This window comes from Nannospalax galili, unplaced genomic scaffold, assembly GCF_000622305.1.
Source record: "Nannospalax galili isolate Female #2095 unplaced genomic scaffold, S.galili_v1.0 scaffold271, whole genome shotgun sequence".
NCBI lineage: Eukaryota > Metazoa > Chordata > Mammalia > Rodentia > Spalacidae > Nannospalax > Nannospalax galili.
The window spans coordinates 4,422,943-4,443,980 of record NW_008331789.1 but is presented as its reverse complement, the minus strand read 5'-3'; the positions used below and the strand labels follow the sequence as shown (position 1 = coordinate 4,443,980).

The 21,038-nt window shown below is 41.3% G+C and overlaps 1 protein-coding gene across 1 annotated transcript in view; it reads left to right on the top strand.

Annotated features, from left to right (window-relative positions):
- Positions 1–21,038, top strand: part of Cd38 (CD38 molecule) — a 49,357-nt gene that overhangs the window by 19,508 nt on the left and 8,811 nt on the right. The window contains exons 2-4 of the mRNA XM_008826885.3: positions 16,036–16,165; positions 17,923–18,058; positions 20,125–20,210. Coding sequence (XP_008825107.1) covers positions 16,036–16,165; positions 17,923–18,058; positions 20,125–20,210 — 352 coding nt within the window. The remainder of the gene's footprint in view (positions 1–16,035; positions 16,166–17,922; positions 18,059–20,124; positions 20,211–21,038) is intronic.

The following is a 21,038-nucleotide window of genomic DNA, read 5'->3' as shown; positions in this document are numbered from 1 at the left end:
GCAGGGTGAGGAATTGGGGTACCCCTTCAGTGGGTCTATCTAAAAGACTCCAAAATTGCATAAGTATTATCCGTAGGGAGAAAAGAAGGTCCTTGACTGGTGAATAGGAGATGTGAAGGAGCAGTGAGGGCAAGAGTAATTACCATTACAAGTTCTAGAGAAGGAACCAGAAAAAAAAAATCAGAACAAGACAAATTTCAAATGTTCATATCAGAGTCCATTGGAATTTCTTGATGAGAGCTTCCAAAAGCATCCCTCTATTGGGTTCCTCCTCATTTTTCTTTTGTCTGCCAAGGCTGGACTCAAGTGTAGTGGATTCAGGATTTGTTTTCAGGTATTTTGATAGCTGTTGGAGTGGCTAGAATCAGGGTCAGTTTCCACCCACAGGCTTCACCACGTGGGGGCAGGATCCAGGCATTCTCAGGCAGTCTCCTGAGATCTCAGACCCCATCTGAAGTTTGCTATTTTGCCTTGACTGGCTGACAAGAGAGTCCGGGGGATCCTCTTGTTTCTGTTCTTCCAGTGCTAGGGTTACAACCAAGCACTCCCGCGCCCAGTTTAAGTGAGCGCTGGAGATCTAAACTCAGGTTCCTATGTCTGCACAGCAAGTACTCTACCCATTGAGCCATCTCCCTATCTCCTTTTTCCTTTTGAATTTAAGCAGTATCTTGCACTTTTCATGTGCAACATCTGTTGCTCCTAACTCTAGTGTAGGTAGAAGCCTGGGGTGACTTCTTTACCTTTCTCCCTGCATCTCCATCAGCTCTTCCTGGCTTCCTCTGCTCCAGCCCCGCTCTTTCCTTCAACACATCAGACACTAGGGCCTCTGTCTGGGCTCCTTGGGCTGTTTGTGTGCTAAGGCCCTGTCTTCCTTCAGTTTGTTCAATGTCAGCTAACGTCCCCTCCTTATTTAATGCCCAGCACTCTACCTCCTCCCCCACCACTCCTGGAATTTCATCTTATGCATTTCCCCCGATTTTTACATAGACCTCATAAATCTCTCGCATTCTCTATAACTTGCATGTTCTTTATACTTATTGCTAGCCTTTATACTTACTGCTGTAACAGAATGAAACTGTCACACGATTGAGGCTCTCTGGTATGCCCTATGCACCCACCACACAGTATATTTCACAAGATCTTTTCTAGATTAATAATTTAGTCACTTCTAGGAACTCCTTCAATGTGAAAAGCTTTCTTTTTTATTTTATTAGAAGAAGCATTTCATTACAGCTTTAACATACTCAATAACAATTTCCAGAGCAAAGATACATCTCTTTCAAAAGTGGCTATAAAAATTTTAGGTTCACAGTTGAATTAATACAGTTATACATATTGGACTCAGTATAAACCCTGTAAGACATAAAATTGAATGAGTTTTTAATCTTTAAAAAGATCGTTTCATTTAAAAACTACTGTTTCTTACAGAAAGACTCATTGTTTTGGCTAATAACGCTTAGATATTGGTGCATGCGTCTCTAATCTGTATGTATCTGATTATTACTAGTTATGGTCAGTTGCACTCTAATCCTTGGCACCCGTGTATGGATATAAAGTCATTTAGTCACTGCTAGGAACTCCTTCAACGTGAAGCTCTTTCTTATTTTAAAACTCTACTCGGAAAATCTTTGTGTCCTAGATGCTCACTGACCACTCACGTTTCCCACAAGGTGGCAGTCTTTACTTAAATACGGGGTTCAGTGAGAAGCAGGTCAATTCACTTGCTTGTTTTTTTGAGCTTGCCCTGGAGAACTAGAAAGCTAGAGGGTTGTTCACGTGAGAACGAAGAGTGTAGACGGAAGTGGATTTAGGGAGTGAGGGCTTCTGATGGGAGCGGTGCCTTACTGAAGTAGAAATGCTGTGGTTATTCTGGGAATGGTATAAGCTTAGAGACTGGTGGCTGGGGGAAGAGTTCTGATACCCAGTGCAAGCTGTCAACGTAAAACTGTATTTAATAATAAAATTATATGTATTATATATACGATTAGCACAAACTTTACCTCTTTCTGCCCCACTCACTTTTTTATAAAGCTACTTTAATTTTTTTTTTTTTTTACTTTTGGGTGTATGAGTATTTTGCCTATGTGTTTGTAAGTGTACCTAGTGTGTGCAGTGCTTGTGGAGCAGAAGAGGGCATTGAATATGCTGGAGCTGGAATTATGGAGGTTGTTAGCCACTATGTGGGTGCTGGGACCTGAACCTGGGTCCTCTGCGAGATCAACTAGTACTTGTAACTGCAGGGGCAGCTCTCTAGCCCCTACCCTACTCACTTTCTCCCAACATCTTGGAATAACTGATCTTGAACCTCTACTGTAGTCTAGGGACATGATGAGTCCCCGTCAGAATCTTGACTTTCATTTCTATTTAGAGTCCACTCTGTTTTGAGCATAGGTACACAGTTTAAATTTCCTGTGGGAGGCAGCATCGTCTAGCAAAAAGAGCCAGGTCTGACTTTCAAGGCTCTATGCTGCTCTGAGCTCTGGTCTCTACTTCTAATGTGAGATTTTTACTTAAGCACAAGTCAGCATCTTATGCAGTGTCTGTCACGTGGGAGAACTGTGGGTCATGAATTGTCCTCCTTCCTCTAGTGTTCTTTCTTCCTCTGGCTTCCTGGAGTCAGCCTAACCTGGGTAAATCAGAGGACGGGGAAGGGGTGAGAGGTAAACTGTAGGGAATCATTGATGGGGACAGATAGGGTGAAGGTCTTGGGATCTCTTGGTAGGAGCAGAGCAGCAGAAAATGGGGGGACATGCCACTAACCTTGATTCCTGACATTTGGGCTAGCCTACTCTACACTGAGCCTCCAAGACTCCATCTGATAGGCAAGAAGAAAACTATCAAACTAAGATTCTCCAGCTACCAGGAAAACGTTCTTATTAACCAATCAAAAGCCTGTAAGAAGCTGCTTGCAGAATTTCTGCCCAGACTACACAGTGATTGTCACAGCATTTGGATTCTTCAGTATCCCAACCAAGACTGCTTATTACTGTCCAGATCCTAACCCAAGACCACTGGAAACACATGAAAATTGAGTGAGATGGGTGTGTTGCTTACTGCAAGAAAGGAAAACTCTCACCACTGGGGCTCATGGGTGGAGGCATGGGTTTCAGGGACTTAGAAGAGGAGATGGGTGTGTTGCTTACTGCAAGAAGGGAAAACTCTCACCACTGGGGCTCATGGGTGGAGGCATGGGTTTCAGGGACTTAGAAGAGGAGGCAGACAGGATGGGTATAATTCTATGATATGAAATCTTAAATTCTTTCTGCCTGCCTGGAGGCGTGAAGAAGGTTGAAGTTGGTATGTTAAGCAGCGGCAGCTGCTGTACTATGATGGTTAGTCTTTGTGGTTGGCATGCTCATTTTCTCTGTATTCACGTCACAGTCTACGGTGATATTCTCTGATGTTGGCAATCTGTGGAATTGTTTATGCTGAATTGAGAAACACAAGACTACGTGTGAGTCCTGGGCCACATTGTTTGCCCTCCCAAAAGTCAGAGCTGTGTTTCCCCATCTTTACCAATATCTCCACAGACAACCTGTGCATTTTAGGTCCTGGTGAGGACAGAGCTAAAGCAACCAGCCTGCTGTCACTTGACTCAGTCTGGGGAGGGGTGCTCCTGAGGGAAGGAAAGGAACAGGCCCAGTCCCCTTGTCAACTGGATGCTGTGTAGACAGACTGGCCTTAGTGGCTAGAACTTGTTTCTTGAAGACCCTTAGCAGGATGTCTTTGATTATCCAATATTCCCTGCATTCCTTCCAGAATTTACATGCTGGACCTGTGAGGCATGGCTCCCAGCAAAGCTACACAGAATGTAGAGCTCTCTGGACTGAGATGGAAGCATTTGCTTCCAGGACTGTGAAGAACCACATAGACTCTTCCTTAGACCTTATCTACTATTCTGAGCTGAAAAGCATATGCTTTATGCAGGAAAGAGGAACTCAGGGGCCTTATCAGAATGGGTCATCTTTGTTTGGTCTGACCCTTTTCATTGCCTGTCTCCTTGCTTGTGAAATCTGGTTCTGGGTTCAGTCAGGGATTTGTGTGTGATGTAACAATCCAATCTTGTTTAAAGATGAAGGCAAGTAGGGAAAGAAAGTTCCATTATAAGAGGCCTGTATCCCTCCTTCCTTAATCTATATGTCACATCCTTAGGCTTCAGGATGTGGGTTGTTACAGGATATGGTCCTTAACTGGATGATGGATGTGAAAAGACAATGTAGCCAAAGGACCCTGGGGTGAGAGAAAAAAAGGTTAGGTCAGGACCAAGGGTGCTTATGCCAGTAGTGATGAGTACTTTTTTTATGTTCTGTGCATCTTTTTTTGTAGAAGTGCTTTGAGGGCAAAAATGGTAGATATTTACCTTCATAGCCCAGGTGTGTTGTAGAACTTACAGTAGGACCTCACAAAATATTGAACAAAAGAATGGGTGGAGAAAACAACACACACGCCATTGGCTGATGAACAGATGAGGGTTATACTGTTATACAATGGGATATTGTTCAGTCCGTAAAAGGGAGAAAATTCTGACACATACTACGGCATCAGTGTACCCAGAGAACATCAGACTAAGTCAACCAGTCATAAAGATTCCACTTTTATGACACACCTATCACAGTCAGACAGACAGAAACAGAAAGCAGAATTGTGGTTGCCAGAAGCTGTTTAGAGGGACGGGGCAGTTAGTGCTCAATGGGTGATTAGTTGCAAACCGTTATGACTATATTTAACTGTATACTTAAAAGTAGTCAAGATGGGGCTGGAGGGTGTATCTCAGTGGTAGAGCACTTGCCCAGCACATGTTTACCCTAGCACCACAGAAACAAAATAAAACTAGCCAGGCACGGTGGTATGTGTCTGTAGTCCCATCTATTCAAAAACAGTAAATATAATGGGGTTTGCGTTTGGTGAGCACGAAGATGAAGCAACCAGAGTTGAGAAATAAGAGAATAGAGAGAGTTTTATTACACAGCCAGTGAAGTAAGGGCCGTGTCCTGAGCGCACACTGCCAGAAACATAGAGGAACCCATTTGTGTCTTTCAACAATGTCAGAATTTGTCGAATAAAAAATTCACAACGTTTAGCGGCTTCATTGACAGCAATTTGTCATGTAATCTGCCTATTTTGGTAGTCCGGATGTGGAAAATACAAGTTCTTTTATTGCTAGCTTAATTACCGATATTAACTCTCATATCACATAGTAAGTAGTCTATATAATTATATGCATACCTATGGGTTACAGAGCAAATACAAGTTATAGGTGCAGCGGCAGAGTTCAGCGGTTTCTGAAGTGGGCTGAGGACAGGGCCTGTATTGATTAGATCAATGAACTACAGCAGGGCTGGGAGGCAGCTGCTGCTGTGGTCAACTATGGGAGCAGGAGGAAGCTACGGAGTTCGGCTGTTACACAAATGGCTGAACTCAGTCTAGAGCAGGAAATGGGTCAGGTCCAGGTCCAGTTGAGACTGGCAAGAGGTGGATGGGCAGGCTGGGGAGCAGGTAGAGTCAACAGCAGGGGACCAAGCTGGTCCAAAGACGATCCAAAGCTTCAGGAACAGAGGTGGGCCCTTGATCCTTGATGCACACACCAGGTATCAGATAATAGGTTGGTGCAGGCCATGACGTTGCAGTGTTAGCTGTCCATCACTTTATGGGGTCCAGGTGAGGGGGTTACACTCTTTCCTTGGTCTGGTATATTTGATAAGTTCTTGGGCCTGGTTTCCCTGATTTTTCTTTGGTTTACTTATTTTTATTTTATGTGTATGTGTACTTTGCCTACATGTATGTGAATTCACCACAAGTGTGCAATGCTTACAGAGGCCAGAAGATGCACTAGATCTCCTGAAACCAGAGTTATGGATGGTCGTTAGCCTTCATGTGGGTGACAGGAACTGAACCTGGGTTCTCTGCAAGAGTAGCCAGTGTTCTTGACTGTTGAGTTATTTCTCCAGTCTCCTTGATACAATTTTAATATACCCATTCAATCCTGCAGTTTCAAAGCTTCCCAATAAACTTATAGGGTGGCTCCCTTTGTGTTCCCAGAAACAAGTCATTGCCAGTCTGTGCTGGATGGGTGGTATCAGATGGATGGTGCAGTTTCTGGGTCCATCCAGGGACTGTAGTCATTCCTTTCACTCAAAATGGGGCCAAAAGCTACTTGGAAAATGGAGTCTCTCAGGGCAAGGCAAGCCTGGAGAACTGCTGCTTGTACAATATGGAGTAGCTTAGAGTAGGGCGTAGCCTGCTCTCAATAGGAGGTATTCCAAGAACAACGCTTCCCTTGAACAGAAAGTGTGGTTTTCTTCGGGGAACCCGAAAGCACTTTCAGGACAGGCGCGTTCCTAAGTACATTCAGCTGAAATAGAGAAGATGGTGGCTATATTTGGGACATGCCTAGCTAAAGGTCATGAGGCACATGCTCCAAGGATTAAAATGGTGGACAGAAGCACTTTTGAGCATCCTCAGCTCAAAACCCCTCTGGGCATGCTCAACATACTAAAACACAATTTTAACTGGAAAGGAAAGGGCACCTTAAAAGTGGGCTCTTCTCATTGGGTGTGGTGGTGCACACCTTTAATCCCAGTGCTTGGGAGGCAGAGGCAGGCAGATCTCTGGGAGCTTGAGGCCAGCCTGGTCTCCTTAGCGAATCCAGGCCAGCTGGAGCTACAGGGAGACCCTGTCTCAAAAAGGCCAAAAAAATTTTTTTCTTATAATTTATTATCTATTCATAGTCATTATCTCAGGAATTTAAAAATAAAATATAGCTGTATTTAGCATACATAAAATTTGATGATGAAAGTCTATAAAATTTGAAGATCACTTTCAACAAATAGTGGAAATGAAAATAAAGGTAAAGATAAGGAACTTGGGGCTGGAGAGATGGCTCAGCAGTTAAGAACATCGACTGTTCTTGTAGAAGATCCGGGTTTGAATCCCAGCACTCACGTGGCAGCTAACAACTGTCTGTAACTCCAGTTCCAGGGGATCCTCTTCTCTCCTCCATGGGCACTGCACAACATGGGTACACTTACCTGCATGCAGGCAATACATGCATACACATAAAATAAAAATAAATAAAATATTTTTAAAAAATAAAAAAAATTTAAAAGATAAGGAAATTTTAAATTCTTATTTTTCCTTTAAAGTGTTTAAATGTTTCTTTAATTAAAAGGAAAAGTATAAGAGAAATGAGAATAAAGAATGGCACAGGGGCTAGAGAGATGGCTTAGTGTTTAAGAGCACTGGCTGTTCTTACAGAAGACCCAGGTTTGAACCCCAGCACCCACATGACTGCTAACAACCATCTGTAACTCCAGATGCAGGGGATTCAATGCCCTCTTCTGTCCTCCTCGGGCACTGCACGACACAGGTGCACTAACATACATGCAGGCTAACACTCATACACATAAAATAAAAATAAATAAATAAAAAGAATAGCCCAACTTGAAAAGAAAATTGGGTTCTTATAGGAGCTTGTTCTTGAAGCTACCTGCTTTGCTTCCTAGCATTATGTTTATTGTACTGTTACAGAGTTTGAAACCACCGGGAAAAGACCATCAGACCGAATTCACATTTTAATTGGTCAAATTTATTAGGGCTGTGGCCATCTGTGGTCCCGTAGTCAGATTCAGGATCCAAGGCCCTGAGGGGAGGGTGAAACTAGTTTATAAAGGCAAAAACCATAAATACCATAAGAATTTCATCACACATGAGTAATGCCAGGTGGTCCTGAGTAGGGTCAGGACAGCCCATGTTAGCAGACAAGCAAACTGCAGAAGCCCAAACAAGCTTTTGTTAGTCCTTCTCTTAACAGAGGCATAGAGACCTTAACAGTAAGGAACTTTCTGATGTTATTGTTATTTAGGCTTCTTGGCTAGGTAAGAAGCACAGTGTCTAGGAGGTGACCAAGGTCAGCTACTCCAAAGAAAGCACTCTTCTAAGGGAAAGCAGCTAAGTGAAAACCTGACCCCCTTCCTCAATCTGGCATATCTGAACCTGGTTTTCCTGATAAGATTTTTTTTTTCTTTTTGATACAGGGTCTCCCTGTAACCTCAGCTGGCCTGGAACTCACTAAGTAGACCAGACTGGCCTTGAAATCACAGAGATCCACCTGCCTCTGCCCCGCAAGTGCTGGGACTAAAGGTAGGCACCACCACGCCCAGCTTGAGTAGAGATATTTTAAAAACAATATTTCTGTTGTGCTTAAGGTGCTGTTTCTGTTTTTCTCTTCAAGTTACAAACTCCAAAGTAGATTCAGTGGCACTGGGTCCTCTCTTCATTTGCAAAAACATGTACAAAGAGGAAATCTGGTATGAGCGAGGCCCAAGTTTTCTTATGGGTATTCCATGGTCATATGATCTGAAGTCCTTTTGCAGAGAGGTTGGGCTTTATTAGCTGTAAGAGAAGGAACAGCATCCTCATTGTGGAGCTGGACCAGTGGTCAGTAAATAATGTTTTTCAGAGGAAATCATTGATGATGCTCAGCTTTTATGAGGAAAGAGTTGCACTTGAAGAGGTCAAAATGATCTGATATATTGTTTCAAATCCACTTGCTTGATGGCATCAGCTCTGCCTGGGTCTCCTGGCAACTGCTTAGCTTATCGTGGCAGCTTTGATGGGTGACTCAGGAAACGAGCTATTGAGAAAAGCTTTATTTCCTTAAAGAAAAACAAAATCTCAGGAGAGCGTGTATTTCTGTTTGAGAAGCTTCGTTTGGAATGACCTCATGAGAACCTGTCTGATGAAGCAGTTAAAAGCCTGGATTCTTGTCATACATATTGTTGGTGGAAATGTAAATTAGGACAGCAGCTATAGGAATCAATGCAGAGGTTTCTCAAACTAGAACTACTAAATGATCTAGCTGTACCACTCCTGGGCATACACGCAAAATCAGTATGCAGTGGAAACTCCCACATTGTGGTACTATTTGCAGTAGCCAAGTTATAGAATAAGCCTAAGTGCCTATCAACAGATGAATGGATAAAGAAAATGTAGTCTATATACACAATGATGCGTTATTCAGCCGTTCAGAAGAATGAAATCGAAATCCTGTCCTTTGCAAGAAAGTGGAGATCATCATATTAAATAAGCTAGAGCCAAAAAGACAAACATTGCATGTTTTCTCTCAAATGCAGAATCTAGTTTTTTGTTTTTGTTTTTTTAACATGAAAGTAGAATGGGGTCTGTTTGACGGGAAAAACAGGGAACAACCAAATGGAGGAAGTGGATAATGGAGTGACTGATTAAAGTGCATTATATCCATACATGAAAATGCCTTGGGAGCTGGCATTATTTTTTTAATTCAATATTTTTTAATTGAAAAAAATCTCCATAAAGTATGGGTTCTGGACTTGGATGGTACAAGGGATGCTTCCGTGGTAAAGTCCTGGGAAAGTTCTTTAATTTTCTGAGTTTTATAGATAAGACGGAGACAATAATGGCAGGTTTGCATTAGTAAGAAGCCAACAAGATGTCCATGAAACCGCAAGTGAGATGCCTGCTGTAGAAAGCTCTGGCAACTGCTCATTGCTGGGGTTGTTATCATTGTTGTGAAGGTGCTAAGGGACACAGCATACGAGAACAGGAGGAGGTGGGAAACGGGACTCTTAAGGTACATGTTCTGAGATTGGTGCTCCCTAACTTGTTGGGTGACACATTGGCGAAGGCTGAGCTGTTATGTGATCTTGAGTTAGCTACTCTCACTCTCTAAAGCTGTTCAGTGTGTGCTCTCTCTCTTGTTGTGTGACACATCTGCGCAGGCTGAGAGGTGATGTGTTCTCTAGCTCGCTACTCTCTCTCTCTATAGCTCTGTAGTGTGTGCATGTGTGTGTGTGTGTGTGTGTGTGTGTGTGTGTGTGTGTGTGTGTGTAAAGGCATGCTTTCACATCCAGAGTGAAGTATAGTCCTGGTTTCTTAAAATTGCCTTTTATTTTTAGTTAGCATACATAGTATTGGCGTCCACCATGACATTTATTTTAGGTGACTCTCCTCCCCCAATTCCTTCCCCACACTCTCCCTCCTCTTTGCTCTTCTGCTCCCTTCCTATAACGTCCTTTTCACTTTTCTGTATCTTACTGCTCTCCCCCTTCCTCAACACCTCCTTCTCCTTCCAATTTCATAGGTACACTCACACTTACCTCCCCTTCTGTTGTTTGTTTCTGACACAGGGTCTCCCTGTAGCTCCAGCTGGCCTAGAACTTGCTATGTAGACCAGACTGGCCTCAATCCTACAGGGATGTACCTGCCTCTGCCTCCAAGTGCTGGGATTAAATGTGTGCACCCCCATGCCTGGCTTTTACCCCATATATATATATATATATATATATATATATATATATATATGTATATATTATAAGCTAGGATCCACATATGAGTGACAATGTGTGATTTCTGTCTTTGCGTGTCTGAGTTACTATGCTTAATATAATACTTTCCAGTTCCACCCATTTTCCTGCACATTTCATTATTTCATTTTTCTTTACAGTTGAATACAATTCCATTATTTATATATACCTCATTTTCATTATCCATTCTTCTTGATACTAGGCTCTTTCCGTTTCCTCCTTACTGTGAGTAGGACAGACAGCAACAAACACTAACGCACAGGTAGCCCCCTGGTAGGAAGCAGAGGCCTTTGATACATGCCTGGCTGGTTCGTATGGTAGCTCTATTTTTTATTTTTGAGAATAGCTTCATAAGCACACCTTCAAACCTGTCATAGCTTCTCCCCATTGTTTTCAAAAATGGGCACATGGAGCTTCTGCTCCATGGAGAACAGAGTCAAGTTACCAGCTCTTCCAAGTCTAACAACACTGCTCTACTCTCTGCTCCTAAACAAGGAACTCTCTTAAAGTTTTAACCTTGAATTTCTTGACTCCATGAACTAATGTTTCTTGAACTTTGGTCTAGGATGTAAAGAGTATAAAAAATTTTTGAAGGGATATGAATTTTGGTGATTAAATAAGTTCATAAAACTGTCAGTGTATGGTAGGTACTCAGTACTGAACAGCGTCTCCTTCCCACATTTCATAGCTGGAAAATGCTCGAAGTATGCCTTAAGTCCAGCAGATGCTGCTAAGGAGTAAGGCAGCTTTATGGGACTTGGGATCCAGAACAGGAAATTCTTGAAAAAGTCACTGCAGTAATTAACGGAATTGAAACATAAGCCCCTGAAAGCAAAGCAGCTGCCAAACACCTTTCCTCTAAACTGCTCATGATGGTACCCCATAAATTTTGATTGACACCAAAGTACATGATGTAATAACTTTTTATGCATGTAAAAAGTATGGAGAGAGGGGGCTCTAATGGTTTTCTGGCATAGTTTTTGAAGGAAAGTGCTGATGAAGCTGAAATACCCTGTCTAGACTTTGGGAAGAAACTGTTAACTCTGCACATTTTCATTTATAACCTTTGATCCTCAAATCTTACCTGGGTCAGAATTGCCTGGGAGATTAGGACAGCACAGACTGTTGAGCCCCACCCTACATTAAGAAGCGCATCAGCAATGACCCTACTTATTTAAAGTTTCAACTGACACAGAGTAATTGGGCATATTTATGGGCATGGTATGACATTCAGTGCTTGTATACACTGTGCAATGATCTGATCAAGGTAAGTGGCATGTCTGTCATCTCAGGCAACCATGATGCATCTCTGTTTTGAGAATATTCAAAATCCTCTTTACTAGCTATTTTGAAATATACATCTAATTATTGTTGACCATAGTTATCCTAGTGTGTTATAAAACATTAGAAGTTTTTTCTTCTACCTGATTACACCCTGTAACCACCCTGTTTCTAGTAAGGTCATATTCTAAGGTATTGGAGGGTAGGACCTCAATTTAGGGCACAGGTCAACCCCTAACACCATCCCAGTGGGTGAGAAATGGTCTCAGGGTTTTTAATTTCCTTTCCCTTAGCTGCTAAGGATTCTGAGCACTCATTGGTCATTGGTATATCTCTTATTTTGTCTTTGTTGCTACGGTTTGACTGCCGGGTCTTAGGAAACATTGCTCCATCTAAGATTGTGAGGATTTTTTTTTCTTCTGCATCTTAAAATTTTTACTCATCGACTTTGAGAAGTTTGGGGACATTAGTTACTCAAAACTAATTTTCCTTCCTGTTTCTCTTTTTTCCTTCTGTAACTCCTGCTGTGCATACATTGGTATATTTGATTTCAAATCCACTGATTTGTTTTTCTTCTGGTTGAGATATGATTTGGGACTCTTCCAGTGAAATTTTCATTTCAGTTATTTACTTTCAACTCTAGGCTCTTTATTTAAAAAAATATTTCCTATGTGTTTAATCAATATTCTTTACTGGTGAGACATCATATTCTCCCCACCTCTCTCTCCTCTTGTCAGCCCCAAAAGGCAAGGCTCCCTCATGCACCTGTTCTGCTACATAATCGCATTGATTGTTTGGCAAATTGTCTCTGGGCAGTGTCACACATAACGAACTCCAAGTCCTGTCAAATAAAGACAAGCCCTGAGCTGGGCTCTTCAGAATCCTGGAGGTAGATCAGTACTGATACTTCTGTAGGGTTGGTAACATTTGAAGAGACCCAAGCTTATCCTACACCCTGCAGAGGCTGCTGGGTGCTCACGTACTTAACCCTGCAGAATTATTGAATTTCAGTTCTTCCATGAAGCTAGGTGGGAAGGAGATGAAATAAATCCTACAAGAATCATCATTCTCACCAATAAAGGAATGCTTTTTGGGTTATTACAGGCTTCAGTTAATTTTTAGAGTTCTGAACATTGGTATTAACAGTTCTAGTGTGCCCTGACCTTTTATAGAGACGCAGAATTTTGAGTTTCTTTTCAATTCAAAACATGAGATATTCTCCCCTTTAAATGGCATGGATGTTACTTATTTTAATTCTTACACACAAAATTTTTGTAGCAGTGATGCACAACTTTGTGAATTCATTAAATACTCCCGTGTTGTCTATTTTAAAATGGTGACCTTCATGGTATATGAATTGAATCTCAATATAAAATTTTTCCAGTGTGTGTTCTTTTCAATTCAAAACATGAGATATTCTCCCCTTTAAATGGCATGGATGTTACTTATTTTAATTCTTACACACAAAATTTTTGTAGCAGTGATGCACAACTTTGTGAATTCATTAAATACTCCCGTGTTGTCTATTTTAAAATGGTGAACTTCATGGTATATGAATTGAATCTCAATATAAAATTTTTCCAGTGTGTGCTTTTCCATAAAGAAAATTGTGGGTGTACATGCTCATGTGTGTACATACATGTGTAGGCCACAGGTCAATGTCAGGTATCTTTCTCAGATGCGCTTCACCTTATTTTTTTCTTTTTTTATTAAATTTTTGCAAAAGTCATACAATATATTTTGATCGTATTTAGAACACCTTATTTTTTTTCTTTTTTAATTAAATTTTTGCAAAAGTCATACAATATATTTTGATCATATTTAGAACCCCTCCCCTATCTGCACCCCCTTACTACTGCCCAAGTTCATGCACTCAGGCACATATATATATATATATCCTCCAAACTTGCCATAGCCTCTCCCTATATAGTCAAATTTGTGTCCCCAAATGCCCATTGGTGTGGGTCCATCCACTGGAACTTGGTTAACTTACCAAGAGTCACACCTTTAACAGGGACTGTCTCTCCCCCTCCCAGCAACCATCAGTTTTCAATAGTTACTCAGATAGGGTTTAGGTTTCTTATCCACTTCCCCATGTCTATGCTGGGAATTTTCTTGAGTTTATGTGGTACTTGTGCAAGCTGTCACCATTGCTGTGAGTTCATATGAGTAACTTCCCAGCTGTCTGGAAAACTGTTTCCTTATGGTCACCCACCACCTCTAGCTCTTACAATCTTTCTGCCTCCTATTCTGCAATGATGTAGGTGTCCTGTTCAGGGATCAGCACTCTGTGGTCTCTTGTTTTCTGCACACTGGCCAGTTGTGGGTTTCTGTGTTAATCACCGTGTGCTGCAAAAGAGAGTTTTTCTGGTGAGAGTTGAGAGATGCATTAATCTATAACAAGCCATTAGGAATCACTCTAATATTATATCTGTCTAGCAGAATAATAATATTAGGCTATCCCCTATGGCCTGTGTCCTGTCTAACCATAGGTTCCTAGGCCTGATATTAATGTCAGGTATGGGCTCCGTCTTATGAAGCAGACCTTAAATACAATTAGAAAGTGGCTGGTTACTCCACACTATTTGTGCCACTATTGCATCAGAGGTAAATCTTGCCAGGCTGGTTGTTGTAGCTCGCAAGCTCCACAGCTCAGTAAGGTTGACGGTTAATTTCTCTTCTGGTAGCATTCATAGCACCTTCCAACACTGCTAAAGCTAGCCAGTGGAGATGAAGCTTTGAGGTCAGTATCAGCTTGATTTCTCCTTGTTTGTTCTACAACTCATGTATTGTAGCATCTTCAGCAACAGGGTCTTACTGTCGAGTTCTGGTGGGTAACCAAGAGCAGGTGCAATGGTCAGTATTGTTTGAGGGTCTGTGAGACCCATGGTCAACAGCTTTAAAAGAGGGAGTCCATTCCTGACAATGGGCTTTTACTTTGCTAGTGTATGGTTTCTAGTAGAGGCACTGTCCCCTGTTATAAGATAATGCTTTTTAATCTCTTTTTATACTGTATACACATATACTTTAAGATGCTTCTACAGTGGTAAATTTCCATATGTTTTTCTCTAAAGGCCTTTGGTGTTGGCTATCCCTCCCCACACTCCCTCCTCTGCCCTGCCCTCCCATTCCCCACCTCAATTAACCTTTCCTACTCTATTATTCTCCTTTCTTTGTTTTTAAAAATTTATTTCTATTTTTTATGTGTATGAGTGTTATGCCTGCATGGTGTAAGTGCACCCATGTCGTGAAGTGTTGCAGAGGACGCAAGAGGATGTTGGATCCCCTGGAACTTGAGTTAATGATGGTTGTTAGCCACCACATGGGTGCTAGGATTCAAATCTGGGTCTTCCGAAAGAATAGTCAGTGCTCTTAACCACTGAGCTATCACTGCAGCCCCTCTTTCCCTTTTTATAACTGCATTCTATCTTTTAAATATTATGAGAATCATCTTCAATGTTCCACTCAACCTATACACACTATTCTGAAAATTCATGAGAAGGGTGGGGTTAAGCAGACTTTGTCTCTGCCTTCAAGGCACATACCCTGTTTCCAGCTAGGGTTGCTTTGCAGAGCACTCCCTCAGGACAGTGGACTTTGGGATGAGTTATGAGTTCAGAAATCCTGAGCCACCTGTGGATTATAACCTCACATTCATTCATCCCTCACTACAGAGGAAGCTGGCAGCTCACATGGGTCAAGATGCATCCCAAGCTGCTATGGGGAATAGCAGAGTCACATCCCAGCTCTTCCCTATCCTTGGACACAGGCATGAAGTGGGAGTAGGTCTCCAGTAGGTAGATATGGGCAGCATTCCAGGTGGTACGCTAGTGACCCACAGGGGGATGGAAATTTTCAGGGAGAGTTTAATGAGGAATTTGGACTTTTCTGAAGGCAGTAAGAAATCTTAGGTGCTATTATGCAATGTCTAGTATAAGAAAAAGTGCTTTCTTCATATGTTCATCTTGATTTTATTTAATGCTCAGTGACAGAACTGATGAACAGATTCCAGCCCTGGCACCACACAAAGGTCTGAATCCTGCCCAACTACTTTGCCAATTCTGTGAATGAGGGAAGGTCATTTTAACCCCACTGAACCTTAGCAAGGACGTTAATTTCCATCTCTAAGAATGTTGTATACATCAGACAAGATGATGTGTAGATGTTTCCTAAATAAGGGTGTTATATTACTATAAATAAGGGTGTATATTAATTACACTCTAAAATACTTTTTGAGATGGGGTCTCACTATTTAGCTCTGACTGGAACTCTATGTAGACCAGGCTGGCCTCAAACTCACAGAGATCTGCCTGCCTCTGCCTCCCAGGTGCTGGGATTAAAGATGTGCACTACCACATTTGGCTCCAAATATTTTCAGTCTATCTTTTTATGTTTTCCATACTTTTCTTTACAGAGATCAAGATTGCAAGAAGATACTGAGTACATTCAAAAGTGCATTTATTTCAAAGAATCCTTGCAACATCACAGAAGAAGACTACCAACCACTAGTGAAGTTGGTCACTGAAACCATACCATGCAACAGGGTGAGTAGGACAAGTTCTTCTTCTCAAAACTGGGACTAAAAGGAGAGGGAAGAGGTTACAAGACCTAATTTAGGATGCAGAAAGAAGGGAAGCACAGGCATTATTGGGTATGGTTGGTGGGCTTCGAATTGGGGAACTAGGATACCATTAGAGTTTAGGACATCTTGAGTATGGAGATCAGAGAGATGAGGACAGGCAAACAACATAACACCAACTCCAACTCACATAAGCAAAGTAACTCAATCTTATATAATTATGAAACTTTTGGGCTTCTGATAATAATAAGTAAGCAAATGGTAACAAGGACACATGTTTAAAGAGTAATTCTTTGGACTTTTCTAGCCCTCATCATCTTAGCTATTCAGAGTCATCCTGTGGAATAGGCAAACTGGATGTCAGCAACTTCATTTCACCACTGAGAAAGTTCAGGCTTAGTGAGTTTAGGTGAACAGAGATTTCCCAAGTATAGCAGGGTTGAAAACGACCAGATGAAATATATATATGTGACTTGGAGACAGAGAGGCCTGGGTTTTAATACTTTGATTATACTGGAAGAGATCTATCAGGAGGTACAGCTTTTATCACGAGATACAACTTTTCTAAAGTCTGTATTCAAAGCAAAATTCCATGTGTCCAAAATTGTGTTTTTGAAGCCTTCAAACCCACTCACAAATGATTACCTCTCATTCCATTGTTAGTGAGCTGTAGTTGTTGTGACTTTTCCTCCAGGAACACTAAGTTGAATGCTCTGAACAGAGGAGGTGCTTGGTAAATAATTACCCAGACTGACTTTGTTGAATAAGCAGCTATGCAACAGTACTAAGCAATTCATTTGCATGACCTCCTTTCATCTCCGCAGCAATCCATGAGTTTATTATAGTCGTTATCACTACCATTTTACAGGTATAGAAAGTAAGGCTTAGTGATGCTCTGATTGCCCAGTTCGAGCAACTAGTAAGTGGTGACACTGAGCATCAGTGAGAAGCTTGGTTTCAGGACTTCTGTAGCCCACTGTGCTCTGCCTGCTTCCTGCCAGGAACGAATACATTCATGGGGCAAAATATTACTCCAAAGTTTGTATGTATTCTTGAGGGAAACGCTGAAAGGACCCACCAATTTCTTTTAATTTTTTGGTGGTGACAGGGAATATTTGGGGGAAAGTGGAAGGAATTATAGAATTTTTAATAATCAAAGAGTAGGAAAGTTCAGGAATATTAGAACTCCTTCTTGATGTTTCCTGTAAAAGTGACTCTCTTTTAGTTCACTAGCATACCTTTTTAAGTATAGTTCAGGCTTGAAGTCATGACTCTCCTGCTTCAGGCTTTGGAGTACTGAGGTCGCACCTCAGCTCCTTGCTTAGATGTGAGCTTATGTCTTGTGAATGACAAGACTTTGATCAATGGCTTCCAGACTTTTTGTTTACAACCCAGAATTCAGTTTGCATTTTGACCTTGAATATGAATCTCTCTCTCCCTCTCTCTCTCTCTCTCTCCCTCTCTCTCTCTCTCTTTCAAACAGAGAATAAGATACGTACAACAATCTTTATCCTTATTTGCATGTCATTTGCTCCAATAGTTTCTGTTTTCTTTTCATTTATAAAAGGTAGATTTATTTATTTTTCGCAGTGCTAGGAATGAAACCCAACCTCCTGCATGCTAGGCCAGTCTTCCAACCCTGAGCCACATTCCCAGCCCTGAGTTTTATTTTCGTACCTACTAAATTGATCCCAACAGTAGGCTGTGTCTATTCTTCCTCAGACTCTCTTTTGGAGCAAATCCAAAGACCTGGCCCATCAGTATACCAAGGTCCAGAGGAAGATGTTCACCCTGGAGGACACGCTGCTGGGCTACATTGCTGATGACCTCAGTTGGTGTGGAGACCCCAATACTTCTGGTGAGGGTCTGAGCCACCTGGGATAGCTTAGGAGCATAGGAGTAGAATTGGAAAGGGGCCTTGAAAGGTTGACGTGGAAGAAGGAGTCATAAGTACATAGTCTGATGCCCTCAAGGACCCTTAACGAAAACTCAAACTCTGAAAAACAGCAATTCCTGTCCTTTTGAAAAATCAGCTTCAGAGTTTGGGATTTCCCTGAGAGAGAGAGAGAGAGAGAGAGAGAGAGAGAGAGAGAGAGAAGAGAAAGCCAAATTCACATCATAACTACTTGCTTATTTAGTAGCCATTCCAGCCCCATGAGATTTAATGATCTAACGTAGTCTAGAGAAAAATAATCTAATCTCTCAAAAAAATACTAATTCATTCATGAAAGGAGATTCCTTGTGATGGGAATACTCTTCTTAAAGGTTCCATCACCTCGATACAGTGCATTGGAGAATTAAGCCTTAACATGAGTGTTGGTGTGGACCAGCCATATCAAACCATATTACTACTTTATAGCGTTAAGACTTTCAAAACGTCATCATCTCTCTCACGTTCCCTCTCTCCCTCTCTCCTCTCCTCCCCTTTCCCTGTTACTCTTCCTTTCCTCTTCTTCCTCATCACCCCAACACCCTGCTCTACTCCCTGTGCACCCCCTTCCATTCCTCTGGCACTTCCTTCCTCTTTCTCTTTCTCTTCCTCTCTTTTGCAGGGAATGTTTCCCTTAATCTGTATTTATTATTTCATTCTGCACGACATAGTTTTTGAACATAATTTCGAGTCACTTTTTCAAAAATGGCTTTTAAATTGAAATTATACATATTTAAGATATGTAGTGTGGTGTTTGGAAAGAAATTGACATAATGATCTGATTACTACACTTGAGCTAATTAACATATCCATCACTTCATATAACCATTTTTGATGGTGACTCTCTTTCTCTCTTCTTTTTATAGACAATCAGAATCTATTTGCCTAGTAATCCATCCTTTCTTTCTATCCCCCTTACCATTGCCTAGTCTAACATCCTCTTCTTCTTTCTGGGACTTGTAGTAGCTTACTGATCACTCTTTATCGCTTTAGGTCAGTCTCCATCTGACACCACAGTGTTCTTTTTACTATGAAAATGTGATTACATCTATCTCCTTCTTAAAACCTAACAGCCCTCTTTTGCCCCTAGGGTAATGATCTAAATTCCTTGACCTGGCCTGACCTCTGTCTTTCAGGTGTCTTATTTTCTCATTCTTTTCCGTATCTTTTTCTTTTTTCCTGATCAAAGCTCATCACAGCTCTGAGCCTCTGCACGTGCTGTCTTCAGAAAGCATCCTCCTTTTTCAAATCTCTCTGAAGACTCTGTTTCTTTCTTCAAAGGAAAGTTCAGCATCAACTTTCTCTGATGGTACTTCATAACCCTCCAACCCAAGTTAATTTTTCTCTGATTATTTGACTTCACATCATGTGCTGTGTGAGGCAGGACTCCTACCCATTCTATTCTCTATTCCCAGAATCTTACTCTCAATAAATGTTTATGTATTAAGGCAGCCAACCTTGGGAATAGCTATCATAGAAACCATGCATTAAACTTTATGGTTTGAACCTCACTAAGGGCTGACCTTGTCTTCATAGAGTTAACTATAGAAAGCCTGAATACATCTGAGTCCAAAGATATAAGACATATAGAGGCTGAGAAGGAAAGCTCTCCATGAGAGAGAATTGCCAGAGGAGTGGTTGGCTAGAGCACCCTGCCCCACAAGGCCTGTACTTCTCTCTAAATGTTCCTTGGACTTAGGATAGTAACGGGGGCTGGTTTCTGTAGGGCAAATTTTGGCTGCCATTTCCCAGAATAATGACTCAAAACCCATTACAGTGTTCCTGTCTGAGATCTGGAGGGTAAGGTAAGGACTTGGAAGGAATTCAGGGGACACTTAGTTATATTGGGTTGAGCTGTGTCCATATTCTAGTCTTTATCTTGGCAATGATGCTGTTGGGAAAAGATTCCACTATGATTGGAAAGCCAGGGAAAACAAAACTTAATGATATACTTCCTTAATTATTATTTTTTTTTTACAAACTATGTGTTTTAGAGATGAACTATGACTCTTGCCCACACTGGAGTGAAAACTGCCCCAACAACCCTCAAAAAATGTTCTGGAATATGATTTCCCAAAAGGTAAGTTCCAAGCAATGAAATGGTAGAGTTTTGATTGACATCACCATCCAGTTAATGGTTGGGTTTTAATACTTTTTAAATCACAGATTCTTTTAGGTGTGAAAGTGTAGAAGTCTTTGCCGAGAAAAGTATCTCAGAAACACATACCAGAAGACTTTCTTACACAACTTCAGAACATCCACAGAGGCTCCGTGCGCTCTAAAGAATCCCTGCCCTTACCCATTCACTGGCTGTAGCTGCCAGGAAGCCGGGGTTTGGCTTAATCCTGTCATTACATATTGATTAGATTCCTGGAACAGTCTTAATACGCTACCTTTATAGACCACTTAGTATATGCTGAACTCTTTACAGAAGTTGAAGACTTTTATCTTTAAAAGAACCCTTCAAAGTACTAAGAATATCATGCCCATTTTGCAGATGGTAAGATGGAGATAAACAAGCAAGCCACTCACTGTGCATAGCTAGTAAATGGAAGAACTGGGCACTCGTCCTAATTTGTCTGACTCTAAATCTGGACTCTGGGTTGAGAAATGCCTGCTCCTTCACCCCATATGCTCCTGACTTTACTTAAAGCTACACATGCACATTAATTTTTTCATTAGTTGCTTCTTTGCACGTGGTCAAGGAAAATTCCTTTGTAAGTAGACTCAGTGGGTGGGGATGAAAAGAATTAAGAAAGAAATGGAAGGAAAAAGAGAAGTTCCAAGTATACAGATTACAAATTTAAAATTAAATGTATGTATCTGAAGCGTTGAGACAAATGGAAACTTGTATTCATGAGTCCATGTGTGCTGCTCTAAAAAAGAAACAAGAGTGTGCTGTTCATAA